This window comes from Rhinolophus hipposideros (assembly GCF_964194185.1).
Source record: "Rhinolophus hipposideros genome assembly, chromosome: 11".
Taxonomy (NCBI): domain Eukaryota; kingdom Metazoa; phylum Chordata; class Mammalia; order Chiroptera; family Rhinolophidae; genus Rhinolophus; species Rhinolophus hipposideros.
In genome coordinates, this window is record NC_138057.1 from 8,622,383 (window position 1) to 8,636,982 (window position 14,600).

The window sequence follows — 14,600 nt, forward strand, 5'->3', positions numbered from 1 at the left end:
CTTAAATCTTTGCTTTTGGTAAGAAGAATTACTCTGACATTCTTCTCAAGTGAAATTAGTATGAATATTTGATACCTCTCTAATGAAACATTTTAAATCCTAAAATCCTAAGTCAGTGCCCAATTCTCAAATACTTGTGCTGGGGCATGATCACATTCTCATACAGGTAAAAGTTATGTAGTAAAATTGTACAGAAGAATCAGCAAGGAGGAAAAACTGCAGAACCAAATAATTCCTTAAAAAAGCAAAACACAAGGGCCTCTCCAGTTTGTCAGCCCCTCAGGACACAGGCTGCAGTGGGACTGCACCACACCCACTCAGCCCTGAAGACGGGCACCTCAGGCCCCAATCTCAAAGATATGCGGGCAGGAGAATTAAAAAGAAGCAAGGAAATCTGTGAAGGACATTTTAAAGTCTGGTTGGCATTATCTTCAGGCGCTTGCCGTCCATCGTGACACATCCGCTGTGCTGAGTGCAGTACCTCCTACAGGACCGCACGGGTTGCCACCTCCAGACAAAGACACACAAACACGAAAAGGGGGCCTGCCTTCCCCTCCTGAGATGACTGCATGTGGGTTGTCTGCTCTTCCTTTATAAGGGATCTGTGTTTAGAATATGTTAAAAACAGAATGTGCGCCTGCAGTTCATGACAAACATCCAAAGACAACAGTGAGTAAAGGATTTGGTTACAGAACGTGTCCATTTCTTGTCAAAGCCTGTATTAAAGAAAGAAGTGAAAGATACTGGGCTCAGAGTCAAAGAATAAGCCCTGCTGGGCGTGGGCTGTGGCTGAGAACATAGTCCCTAGGTAAGGAAGGATGTCAAACTCTCTAAAGTTTTCATATTTCCACTGTCACATTTATTTGCAGCAAATTCTCCAACAGTTATGCTGTACCTGATACACAGAAAGATTTCCTCCAATTCCTGATAGAGAGCTTTGGAAATTCTTAATTAAGAACTTATATACACAACATTCTCAACTTTCCCATATTATGACCCAGAGACCACATTTCCAGTGTTGAGCATCATCTCTGAAAAACAAAACTAAACAAAAGCCTATGTTAAATGATCCAGATTTTCTTAGATGATGAACAAGTCAAACACATTGGATTAATTTCCCATCATAGGGACTGTGCTTTTTCCTATCTTCATTTCTAGCTCCAGAAGATTAAACTGGAAAGAAAACCAAAGCTTGGAACTTTTCAAAGAGTGGGATTCTTTTCTCACCTTTTAAAACTGCTTTTTCTTGAAGCAGATCTTGTGGTTCTTTTAGCAATGCCTGCACTGCCAGAAATGTTAGGTTCAGATGTTTTACAGCTCTGAACACTGGACTGAAGAATTACTCTGAAAATAGTTGGAAAAAAATAAGATTATATTCACTGAAACAATTTTCAACCACTTGACAGAGGAAGGCATTTCTGCACTTTAGTGCAAATTATTTTATTGAGAATTAATAGGATTTTCTATAAACACATTTGCGAAAACCTGAAACACACTTTTACATCAAGGTCCTTTGAAATAAAGCATCTAATTTTCCTACGAAGGTCACACAAAGACAATCAGTGTACTTTGCTTTTGGGAAAAGATTTCCCACACCAAAGAAATCAATCAGTAAAACAAATCTTTGTGTCCCAAAGTAAAAGCAGATTCTCAGAATTCCAGTCATGAAAACAAGAAATCATTTAAAACTCCAAATTCTAAAGAATATGAATATAAATATCTATACAATATTCAATCCTCAGAGCTAAGAGTATGGGCAATAAACCTGAGTCAATACCAATTTCATATAATATTTCAAATTTTAAAAATGTGTTCAAGTAACATTCGAGTTTTGTCTTGATTATAACCATTTACTAACTCACCAAGTACCATTAATAAGAAACTGCTTAAATTCTGTGAAACTTGATTTAACTCAACTCTAAAAATCTCAAGAAACTAATGCCCTTGGGAGTAAATTACCCAGGAGGCAAATTCACGAATCAGAAATAACACCCTGAGATTAAGCCCACACAGAATACCTCGTTCATAAGTAGACAGTGTTTTTAAATGCCTCATTCAATTGTCAGCAGAAGATATGAAAAGATTTTATATGCAGTTCTTTTCTTCAAGAGATAAGGAAACAATGAACTGTATGCACACACATTTATATGTACACACTCAACTTGTATTCATCTGTAAGAAAAAACACTGACTTAAAAAAGCTTCCTCCTCTCATATCCAAACATAAAGGTGAGAAAGCTGATAACAACTGCCACGAACCCAGCTCGTAAGGAGTAAAAAGAAACCACCTCAACAATCTAAGAGTCCTATCTCTTTCCTATGCCTGCATTACCATCATGTTAGTTAACAACCAAAGCCAGGTCCTTAAAATATAGTACAGATTAGTAAATTCCTATAATCTTACTATTACCCAAAGCACAGCACAGTCAACATTTAGTAAAATGCTAACTTCTCATCACTAAAAAACAAAACCAAAAACAGTGGGTTACATTGTACCAGAGCAGAAGTCTGGAGTGGAGGTCTGTGGTTTTCAATCTGTTTGGGGAAGAGAGGTAAGAGGGTTAAGGGAGGGGCTGCTATCCCAACTATTTTGCTTTATACCTGTAGTATTTCTGGAAGCCTCAGAAAACAGGCCTTCCATCTCACGGAGGGAAACTGATCCTGGATAAATGAGCCAATGCTTGATTCAGGATTTCTCATAAAGTTTTATCATCCTAAATGTCGAATGGTCTAACAGTAGAAAGAGTATACTGCAGACACAGTTGTATGATTAAGACACCAACTACCTTGGCATGTGACTTCTGCCCCTGAAAAAAGTATTTATTTTAAAATTCTGATTATACAGTGTGAGGGTAAAATATTTAGTAGTGCTGGTAAGGATCTGAAACTAGAATTTTTCATCAAGTGAAACAAAACAACAAAACCCAACCACGATGCCTCCACGGCCACTTCTGAAGCCCAGGTCCAGGGCCTGGGCTGCCACTGTGGTCCTAAAGCTTCTCACCTTGTGGGCAAGGCTCCCGCTTTTATCTCTGTTTTTACAAAATGAGACTCCTATGGCTTTTTTTTGAAATACCACCCTACTTTTCAAGGGTGGCCACTTACTGCCAAAAGTATAGACAGACAACTGCCACATTGTAAAATCATTAACATAAGGAAAAACAAGAATCAACACATTTCCTATTTAGGAAATTCAAGCATGATTTCTTCAATTAACTATTACTACAACGTTTAAATACTACTCAAGACAAGAAATTAATGCTAAATCAAATTTTAGACTGACAGGAAACGTCTTTTTTAAAGATCCATAAAACTAGTGTAAATACAAATGTGGCTAACATAATAGTTAATAATTTACATGGAACTTTAAAAATAAGAGCAGGGGCCGGCCCGGTGGCTCAGGCGATTGGAGCTCCGTGCTCCTAACTCCAAAGGCTGCCAGTTTGATTCCCACATGGGCCAGTGGGCTCTCAACCACAAGGTTGAGAGTTCAATTCCTCGAGTCCCGCAAGGGATGGTGGGCTGCAGCCTCTGCAACTAGCAACGGCAACTGGACCTGGAGCTGAGCTGCGCCCTCCACAACTAAGACTGAAAAGGACAACAACAGGACTTGGAAGAAAAAAAAAAAGTCCTGGAAGTACACATTCTTCCCTACTAAAGTCCTGTTCCCCTTCCCCGAAGGAAGGAAGGAAGGAAGGAAGGAAGGAAGGAAGGAAGGAAGGAAGGAAGGAAGGAAGGAAGGAAGGAAGGAAGGAAGGAAGGAAGGAAGGAAGGAAGAAAGACATTTGGAATGCATTAATCACACCAGTGAAGATTCAGTTCACCAGTTAACAGCATGTAACCGACTTGCATTAACAGCAGTCATTACGTCTGTAGGTTATGCATCAATAAAGTGGAAATTTTCCAACAAGTACACTTAGGTATTACCTGTGACATCCTACAAGTAACACCTGGTAAGGTGGGATAAGCTGGCAACGTGTGAAGTTTCCACTCTGCCACTGGTGAAGTAGCAACGACCACCTCCCACCTTGCAAACCAGGCCAATCACTTGGCTTTGCAGAGCAATAGTCAGCATATGGATTTTCTCCTTTCCATCTTTCCCTGGAAGAATCCTCAGTCCTACTTTTTTATCTCTTCTTCTCTGCAGTATCTTCTGAGCCCTAGTATTCTCAGATTTTGGACACAACGTTATTTGCAACCTCAGGCATATAGCAAAGCAAAAGGTGAAAAGCCAGGTCTCTCACCTGTCAAGCCACAAAATGCTTTGAACATATATGTTCAATTCCATGGAAAGAATACATCAGTGCAACTATGCACTATTTACCCTGGTCGTTGACCACTGACATAAAACGAGCTTTCGAAATGATGGGACTGAGGCCCAGATGTGCCTTCCTCACTAAGAGTCTGACACAGCAATCTGAAGTCTCAGAGTCAAGTTCTCCAGCACACCCTGTCACAACCTACCAGGGCATGCTACATCGTTGGCCGACAGAGGTGAATGCCAACAGTGGTGCCCAGGAGTAATCACCTCAAAAGACAGCTACAAGGAGTACACCTGTTTACATCACTGTTACTGTTGAAAGCTTTGGTTTCTGTAAATTACGAATTAATCAGTCAGGCTAAATTGAACACTGCTTTGGGTCTAGTGCAATGGCACATGTCAGTAATAATGACAACAACAAAAGGTTGTATCTTACACAGAATAGTAAAAAGAAAAGAGCCTGATGGAGCCCACTGAAAACTTCCCCTGGGAAAAATAATACAACCACGAAGCACCTCAGTATTAATAGCAACGACTCCATCCATTTAGAATTCCACCTATTCGAGATAGCTTTGCCACTGCAAATAGCTTGAAAATAATAAATCTATACAGTACGTAACGCCCTTGAGTCAGAATATGTGGAAATGTAAGCTTACTAAGAGAATTAAAGCAAAAACTACCTACAAGGATAATCTGCATCAGAAATAAAACATATCTGCCTATGCAATAGTAAGTTTGTATTTAACATTTAAGAAAATGTCATAAATACAAACATGTTAAGCAACTTTTCCTTGATTTTGAAATGAAGGGAGTCTGCTAGATTTTACAATCTTTTCTAGCCACATGAAGACACTCAAAGAACTAGAGTTGGTTGCCATGGAATTTTACTTTAGAGGAGGTCCTAGAAAAACTTTTATATTTCTTTATTAAAACTCCCAAGCCCAAATTGGAACAAGAAAAGAAAGTCTTGAAATATGAGCTAAAGAAAAAATCTCAAGAGAAAAAAGAATGCAGCCCAGACATGCGAGGGCAGCAGTCAAACGTAGCCTCTTAGGCTACACCCTCCTTTCCGTGCTCTTGGCCTTAACTCTGGGATGTTCCCCAGTTAAGCTTCTTACAGGGAAACAACAGTTTTCTATAGAAAAGAAGTCTCTTCACTGTTAAGATATTATGAAGGATGAAAAACGGTATGAAGAGAATACAAATGCTGCCTCTATCAACCTAATAAAGGCATTCTGATTACTTTTGGGAAAGAAGGAAAGTGGGAGGAAGTTAGGAACCGTGTCAGTCACGCAGAAATACAAACAGCAACCAAGGACTCCAGTCTTCTCTGCTTTCCTATTTTTGTTGAACATCAAGTTTAGAAAAGTGTACATAACTGTAAGGGGGAAGAAGTAAAATGAGATAGGAGAAAATTCCGCAAAGTCAAGACAAAAGGCTTCTTCGGGGAGCAGCTACCTGCTGAGCGCGCGCTGTGTATAATGGCAGAACCAGAGGTGAAATGGGAAGCCACGTTCACTAGGCCACCTGGCTACAAAGCCAAATCTTTACGAACACCAGAAAAGCAGCGGGAAAGTCATTTTTGCTAGATTGGAAAGCATATACTAAAGATAGTCACCCTAGAAAACTAGAGGAAAGTTGTACAGCCAATTGAATTAAAGAAAACTACCCCAATTATCCCAAACTAAATATTCTTGATAGGGGAAAAGAGTTAGTTCGGTGTCTTTTTAAATTGCTATTTCAAAAAAAATCTGTTAAGAGTAGGTACAACTTAAAAATAGAGTTTCTTGTTTTTAATACCCCTTGTATGAAAAGAACAGTGAAGGGGCCGGCCCGGTGGCTCAGGTGGTTGGAGCTCCGTGCTCCTAACCCCGAAGGCTGCCGGTTTGATTCCCGGCATGGGCCAGTGGGCTCTCAACCACAAGGTTGCCAGTTCAACTCCTCGAGTCCCACAAGGGACGGTGGGCAGCGACCCCTGTAACTAAGATTGAACACAGCACCTTGAGCTGAGCTACCTCCCGGATGGCTTAGTTGGTTGGAGCGCGGCCTCTCAATCACAAGATTGCCAGTTCGATTCTTCGAATCCCGCAAGGGATGGTGGGCAGCGCCCCCTGCAACTAAGATTGAGCACGGCACCTCAACTCCCACAAGGGATGGTGGGGCTGCGCCCCCTGCAACTAGCAATGGCAACTGGACCTGGAGCAGAGCTGTGCCCTCCACAACTAAGACTGAAAAAACAACAACTTGAAGCTAAACGGCACTCTCTATAACAAAGATTGAAAGGACAACAACTTGACTTGGAAAAAAGTCCTGGAAGTACACACTGTTCCCCAATAAAGTCCTATTCCCCTTCCCCAATAAAATCTTTTAAAAAAAAGAGAAAAGAACAGTGAAGACCTCCCTCCCGCCACCACCCCATTAACTGACAAGTTACAGAAAAAGAACTTTTGAAAAAGGGCAAACAAACAAAGCCAGGAGAGCTGACAGTAAGAAAAACATGCATCGTGAGAAAGACACTGGACACCAGAGGTGAGCGAGCACTTGCAGAGAAATGCAATGGGGACACTTACACAACAGCTATTTGTCAAAGGGTCCTGACGGCTACTGTGTTCTGAAACCATCGAGACACAAGAGCAGGATGGGGAGAATGTAGTCACAAACAATCCACCAGATGACAACACTACACAGTGCAGAGGTCACCACAGCTAGGGAACATCTGGAAAGGGGTGAAGGGGAAAGAACAGATGTTCAAACTGGGAAGCCAAAATAAAGAAAATAATACATAAATAAAGCCACGTAGACACCCTGTGATGCAAAGGGGCAGGAAACATGAATGGAGTTTTGCCATTTTATGTTGGGGGCAAAAAACAAACAACACTGTCTTCAGTATTAGACTGATTTGATATTTGGTAACAAAAGATTAGACCCAATCTCTAGTGGGAGAACTGTCCCCAGTTGATTTAATTGTATGATACAGAAATCAGAGTCGTTGTCATAGCATTAAAATTCTTCAAAAAGCACAAGATATGCACAGAAAACAAAACCAAACCAGAGAGAAAAAAGGAGCCAAAACCAACCCAGCAAAAAAAGGCCCTTGGACTGACGATAACTAACAACCATCTCCTCGGAGGCACAATTATACACGGACATAGCACAGCAGAACTGATCTCACTGCAATGGAGCCATAAACTATATCATCCAGGAATTTAGACAAACTGTATATTCTAAAAACAAGGCTCACAGAAGCATAGCCAACCCCAGGCAACACAAAATGAGGGGAATTTCCCTTATGTATTATTAATACAGTAAGTCCTCACTTAACATCCATGATGGCTCCGCGACTTGAAGCAATACAACGTATACCACCACCAATTTGACCACAGGGTAATTGATATTAACAAGAGTGAATTTCCTGTGGCATCCCATCAATGCTATAATAAAATGATGTTACTTGAGGACCTGCTGTACTATGTATTTCCTTAGTCATTTTCCTCATGCAACCAAACTTGGCTTTCAGCTTGGTGTTTCTTAATCCACTGGTCTAGCTTCTAGCAGTGAGAAAGCAACCCATCTCAATTTGGAAGGGTGGTCAACTCCTTCCAGCTCCTATACTTCCAATGGTCACCCAGACACATCTGTAATCCAATACAAAAGGCTCTATTGAGCATTTGCTTTGTGCCAAGTACTGGGATGATCAAGTCAGAGATGACTGATTTGGCTTACTATGTATGCCATCTTTGTCAGTATCATTGTCGTCTTAATCATTTCTCACTGTGTGCCACGCACTTACATCCTATATGGTGACAGGGATTAGACTAAAGGCGGCCCTGAAATCAAACCAACCTGCACCATCTCATTCACACCATGCATAAAAAAACCCAAGTCTACTATTATATGTTAAGATTACAGGTGCTTAGTATTGATACAGAATGTAATAAATGACCTAGGAATGCTACAGAACTCTCTACGCACCCCCCATTTTCATTTGCAGCTATGGGTTTAACTGATCTTAAAGGCAGAATGGTTTGAACAGTCAGGTGTCTGCATTACAGATTTTTATTTGTTGCTCATGGCTTAAGAATTAGTTCCCAAGGATGAAAACCACACCCATCTATACTGTACTGGTCAGGGGGATGGGAGGGATTTCCAAGGCTTATTATATTTGCACCTATTCCCATTTGGGTGCACTTCCCCTCTTCCTGAAGCATTTCATTTAATCATAACAAACCCAGCAGACATGATGAGTATGCAGAAAGAAGGGCAGCACGGATGGCGTTATAAAACCTACCACATCTACTATGTGAGCACACACAATAATGTACTTGCCGTCACTCCCAATGATCACTTCAAGGTCATGGAGCGCCCCGATTTACTGTCTTCATGGTAATTAGGATCAGATAGGCTCTCTGAGAGAATGACTCGTATTTTATAATTTCTAACGATTTTAACGCTCCCCAAATATTGACTATTTAATAAACTAGAAACCAATAATTGGAATGATATTTTATGTACTATAACTTTCTCTTAAGAATCACCAGTATTTACATACTTTTTACTACCTTTCCTTATTATATTATATCCAAGTATTTTCACTGGGCTCTAAGCATCAACGGTGAAGAAACATAACTTGCCAGCGGTGACAGATAAGTCAAAATCAGGAGGCAGGAATTGAATTTAAATTTTTTAATCTGAACTGCTATTGAAAACTCTCTCGGGGACTATTGTTTCTGAAATAACAAAAAGACTTGGGAAAGAAAGAAAATCTTCAACTGACCTCCTTTCTTAGGGCCAGAAGAGCTACCATGTTTCCCCGAAAATAAGGCCTAGCCGGACAATCAGTTCTAATGCATCTTTTGGAGAAAAGATTAATATAAGACCCGGTCTTATTTTACTATATGACCCGGTCATGTAATATAACATAATAAATATAATACCAGGTCTTATATTAATTTTTGCTCCAAAACGCATTACAGCTAATTGTCCGGCTAGGTCTTATTTTTGGGGAAACGGTATAAGTAAGAGCAAAAAAGAGATGATTGTAACAAGCGAGGAGGGTTTGTTTGAAAAAGCAAAGGAGGGGGATAAGCAAACTGTTGTAAAGGAGGAAGGGAAACCTACTTTGACTAACCTATAACCTCCCAAGGTCTTTACACATAATTAAAAACTTTAGCATTTTGCTTTTCCTTCAAAAGTGTGGCATAAAAGTTTGTTAATTGTGTTTACAGAAGAGAGACAGTTTGGGGGTTACTCTATTATTTTTAGGATTAGAATTACAATTAAAGGGGATTCTGAACCAGTATTTTTTTATATAACTTACCATTTTCCTTGGTTTTAATTTATGCCAAGAGTGCTTCAGAGCAAAGGGCCAGTGTCCTTTATTCCTTTCGGGGGTAAGGAGGGGTGTGACTAGATAACTGAATGATAGCTCTGAGGCTGGCCTTGCCTCACCCAGTCTTTGCTACGGAGTTACTTTCATTCAGCCATCACTGATCACATTCAACTTTCATCCCAGGAACCTGCATACCAAGGTGAACATTTTTTTTTTTTTGTAACTATAAAACTTCCTATACCCATGTTAAACCTTCTTCTGGTTTCCAACGATATTTAGAACTTTAGTCTTCATTTATTGTTTTCTTTTATATTACCATAAACCCATCAACTATGAGCGAGATGTTTATGGCCTCAATTTTTCTAGAAAGAGCATCCAGTGATTCGAATTTTAGAAAATATAGTCACAAGGTAGCAGACTCAGCAAGGAAATTTCCTGTTAAGCCCCACCTAGTAGCAACTATTAACTAAGCAGAATTCCCATCCCGACTCTCAACTTGACTTTTGAATAGAAAGCTATGTTATTGAGAAACTGATGCTATAGATTCTTAAAAACAAAACAAAAAATGTGGGCACAATGAAAAGAACCCACAAAATCATTCATTTTCTAGGGTTTACAATTCCAAGTGTAGTCCTTGGACAAGCAGCATCTGTAACACCCGGAAGCTTGCTAGAAATGCAGACTCGCATCTGTAACCCAGAGCCACTGACCACAATCTGCATTTTACCTGGCCCTCAGACTCAACTGCACGCTGAAGTGTAAGAAGCACTGCTTCTGGGCACTGCCCATTTCCTCCATCAGGTCTAAAACTGGCTTCCAGGTAATTATCTGGAGGGACTGTAATGTTTCTAAATAAAAATAACCCTCCAGGCTTTAAATAAAGACTAGACAATGAAATTAAAAACAAAATAGCATTTGGAGTTAAATGAATTATATAATATGCAGCAGTCTTAAAGCATTCTAATTGACTGAAGCACCACTGCCAAGGCAATGCTTAATGAATGCCTATTCACACGGCACTTGACATTGGAAAACTCGATTTCATTCTTTGGATCTACTAAGAACCTCCCAAGGCGGCAGCCCAGGCAACACATGCCGTCTGTGTAATTCTCCTTTAGAACTTAAGATTATGAGGATACCCAGAGAAGAACCATTTTTCATTAAAAAGAAGGCCTGTACTTCTCTGCCACGAACATTTATTATGTCTAGTGTTTCCAGGTGGGAATTCCCGCCTGTTTTCAGGAAGTTTTTTCACTTTCCTGTTCCTGAATCCCGAGAAAAGTTGGTTGGGAAATCGGGAAAATCGGCTTCTTGAACCCAGGTGGTTGGTAGTATTGGCCGTCACTTTGTGGAAACGATTCCTTGTTGAGAACAGATAACAGTTTATATCTCGGGATTCGGGAACGGGAAAGCGAAAAAAATTCCTGGGAACGGGCTGAAATTCCCACCTGGAAACCCTAATGATGTCATCAGTTCCTTACCATATTACAGGATGCTTACTGAATAAAATGATCTCTCATCCTGTCCCTCTCCCTCCCTCTCTGTCTCACGTGCTGGAAATATGGAGTACCACAATGAAATGGGAGGTTACTAGAAGGAAGGAATCTAGTGTCACAGATGGGATCACCTACTAAAGAACACCCTAGAAAAAAGTACCATAACCAAGTTTTTGATTCTACTTTTTTTTTTTTAAACAATCCTGGATGTTCCATGAGATTGAACCCAAACGACCACTGACACAAGCAAATATAAGTAAACGTACACATACTCGGTAACTATAAAACTTCCTATCCCCATGTTAAACCTTCTTCTGGAACATTAAAATAATTCTTCGAACAAAAAAATTAACACAAAAATATAGCTTAGTCTAGGTCACTGTTCCCTAAAATAATATAATGACATTAAGCCACCGTGTCACCACTGGATTACATTCTACTACTATATTAAAACAAATTACCTATAATATGGTAATGAATTGAAAGAAATTCACAATTTTTAGTAACTACGGACAAATCTGTTACTCTGTGTTTATATCTGCTGTCGCTCTCTTGAGGATGTCACATGGTGGTTATCCAGAGAAACAGCACTCCTAATATTGCTCCCCTATCTATACAAGCTAGTGAGGTTATAATAGCAGACGAAGATAAACAAAGAAGAGCCAAAAGCTCCTCAGCCAACACCCCTAGATTTAAAATAACGTAGATAATCATTTCAAAGTGGCATAATGGGCATGCAACTATGGAGGAAAATGTACAGGAAGAAAAATGCTCATAAAAGACCTCATATACATATTAAATATATAACATCAACCACAAAGGAAACCAGACTCACGTGAGGGGAACAGTGTTTGTTTTTGATTGTCTTCTGCTTTTCAGGGCCCGAAGTCTATCACCTTGGGTCACTCCACTGATTTCGTCATCATCACTATACTGTACAAGTAAAAACACACTGAGCTAATGATTTAAGTTGCACTTATTAATGTAGTAAAGCATAGCAGCTACATTTATCCACAGACACATAAATATATAGTTCAACTTTCTGCTGAACTCTATAAAAGATTCTGCTGCTTTCAAAATAAAGCTACACGTCACATATCAAGTGAACCAAACATTGACTTTCATAGACACGGAACCCAATAGCACTCTGGTTATAAAAAGTACTGACAGTGAAGAGGCATAATGGGTTTTCAATATTGAAAACATTCTTTTTAAAATTTGACCATCTACTTACCAACACTTAATACCGTACAACTACCCCCTAAAATCTTGGTTCTGTAAAGGTCTCCACTTAAGAACGACTGGTTCCCTAAATCAGCTGTCATGAAATGGGCAGGTGGGGGTGGGACGTGTGACACTAGGTCCACTACCATGTTACTTCACATACCTCTTTCTTACTCCAGTGCCTAATGAGTAAAAAAAAACCTTCAGTTTTATGGACAATAACTTTGTTTTAACTATTTCAAGTAAAAGGTTCCTAGAGAGGGCTGTAAGTATAAAAAAATGTGTGACAATAATCCCTCAAAATGTGTTTTATTACTTTTATCTACAATTTTCTCCATGCCCTAAGAGGTTCTCAGCTGCATTTAAAGCAGTAACAACAGCGTGATGAAGATGGCTCGATTACCAGTTCAGGTTCTTGCTTGTCTTTATTCTCGACCCCATTGATTGAAATGTCATCAACAGCCAAGAGGAGTTTTGAGACAGCTGCTCTGTGTTTTCCATTCTCCTGACCCCGTAACTTTTGACGAAAATAGTCACCTTCCAACCAGAGGCTTGCCTGTTTCCTGTTAGAGCATTCAAATAACATCAAAATACACCTTGCCAGAAAGATACTATCTATTGTTACTGGAGACTAAGAAAAATTCTACTTCGAATCATTTTCCAGACCCAAGTGTCCCCTGAGGAATTATAAAAGCTGTCCATCTACTTACATCACCAGGAATTGTTGCTGAGGCCCAATCACTGAGCCAGGTCTACAGATTCTGATCCAAGCAATGGTCTCAGCTGCTGCCATCCTGTAATGCTTCATAATGTAGCAGGCTATCAGAGTACCCGTTCGTCCAAGGCCAGCTGGGAAAAGAAACCAATGAGACCTGGTCTCATGTACTCCAGAATTCTCTTGGGTGGGTACAATTTTTTAAAAAGGCTTGCCATGATTCGGCTCCCCTCAACAGGTTCTCAAGTTCGAATACATACTGCACTCATCTGCAGAATTTTAAAAAATACTGTCTCACCTCCAGAATTCTGATTTAATTGGTGTGTGATGCTGGCCGGAGACACAGATTTCTAAAATCCCCCAGATTATTCTATGTATAGCCAAGATTAAAAATCACTTTCCAAGCCCTGATTCTCAGCAAGTGCAGTGCTTTCTATTCTGGGTTTTCTGTTAATGGTACAATTATGTTACCAAAACCACAGACTTAAAATTTTGCAAATTGTTCTCCCTCATCCAACAGTTTTTTCTACTCCCCTTTTATACCCATTTCCACATGTTTTTTTTTTAACTCTATTCTTGCTATCCTCCTTTACTCTCATCTAGACTACTATCATTATTTCCTGTGGTGGTTAATTTTATGTGTCGACCTGGCAGGTGTATTTGGGTGACATTGGTGGACTTTTGGATAAGAGGATTACCCTCCAATGATGTGAGTGGGCCTCGCTCAGTAAGTTGAAGGTCTGAACAGAACAGAAAGACTGGCTGCCGCAAGCTGGAGGGAATTCTCCAGCAGACTGCCTTCGGGCTTCAGTGGTACCACTGGCTCTTCTGGGTCTCCAGCCGGTCAGCCCACACTGACGATTCTGTACTCATCAGCCTTCACATCTGTGAGCCAATTCCTTATAAATCTCCTGCTATATATAAAACATATCCTATTGGTTCCGGTTCCCTAGAAAACCCTTACTAATACAGATTTTGGCACCGTGAAATGGCATGCTACTGGAACAATTCGTAAAAATGCGCAAGTGGCTTTGGAACTGGAATTTTTGAAGGCTGCAAGAGTTTTAAAGCTTACGTTGGCAGGAATGTGGACATTAACACTGATTCTGGCGCAGATGTAGATGGAAACGAGGAACATGTTATTGGAAACTGGAAGAAAGGCAATCCTTCTTAGAAAGTGGCAAAAAAAATACCCTGGCTGAATGTGCTCTCAAGATTTGTGGAAAGCAAAACTTGTGGGTGACAACCATGGATATTCAGCAAAGGAGATCTGTAAGCATAATGTTGAAAGTGCAGCCTCATTTCTCCTTCTTAATTACAGTAAACTATCAGAGGAAAGAGATGAATTGAAGAAGGAATTTTTAACCAAAAAGGAACTAGAAACTAAACATTTGGAAATTTCTAGGCCTCTCCATATTGCAAAAACGTGAGAAAGCATGTTCTGAAGACAACCAAGGGTGTGGCTGGACAAGCAATTTCATGAAAATACTACCCACAGATTTAATTCACAGAAGCCAGAAATTGTAATGGGATCACATCAGCAGAAACAGTCCATTTAGACTAAAAGGGGACAGC

General features: G+C 40.0%; 1 protein-coding gene across 6 annotated transcripts in view; it reads right to left on the minus strand.

Moving 5' to 3' along the window:
• The window catches only part of CDC14B (cell division cycle 14B), an 84,229-nt gene that overhangs the window by 7,296 nt on the left and 62,333 nt on the right, over positions 1–14,600 (minus strand). For 3 of the 6 annotated variants that reach the window (XM_081067242.1, XM_081067239.1, XM_081067238.1), the window contains exons 10-13: positions 13,021–13,159; positions 12,714–12,873; positions 11,922–12,019; positions 1,228–1,344 (exon numbers count right to left, since the gene is read on the minus strand). In XM_081067242.1, coding sequence (XP_080923368.1) covers positions 1,228–1,344; positions 11,922–12,019; positions 12,714–12,873; positions 13,021–13,159 — 514 coding nt within the window. Of the gene's footprint in view, positions 1–1,227; positions 1,345–6,831; positions 6,978–11,921; positions 12,020–12,713; positions 12,874–13,020; positions 13,160–14,600 lie in introns of all 6 variants that reach the window. The other 3 variants (XM_081067243.1, XM_081067241.1, XM_081067240.1) reach the window with 2 other exon arrangements.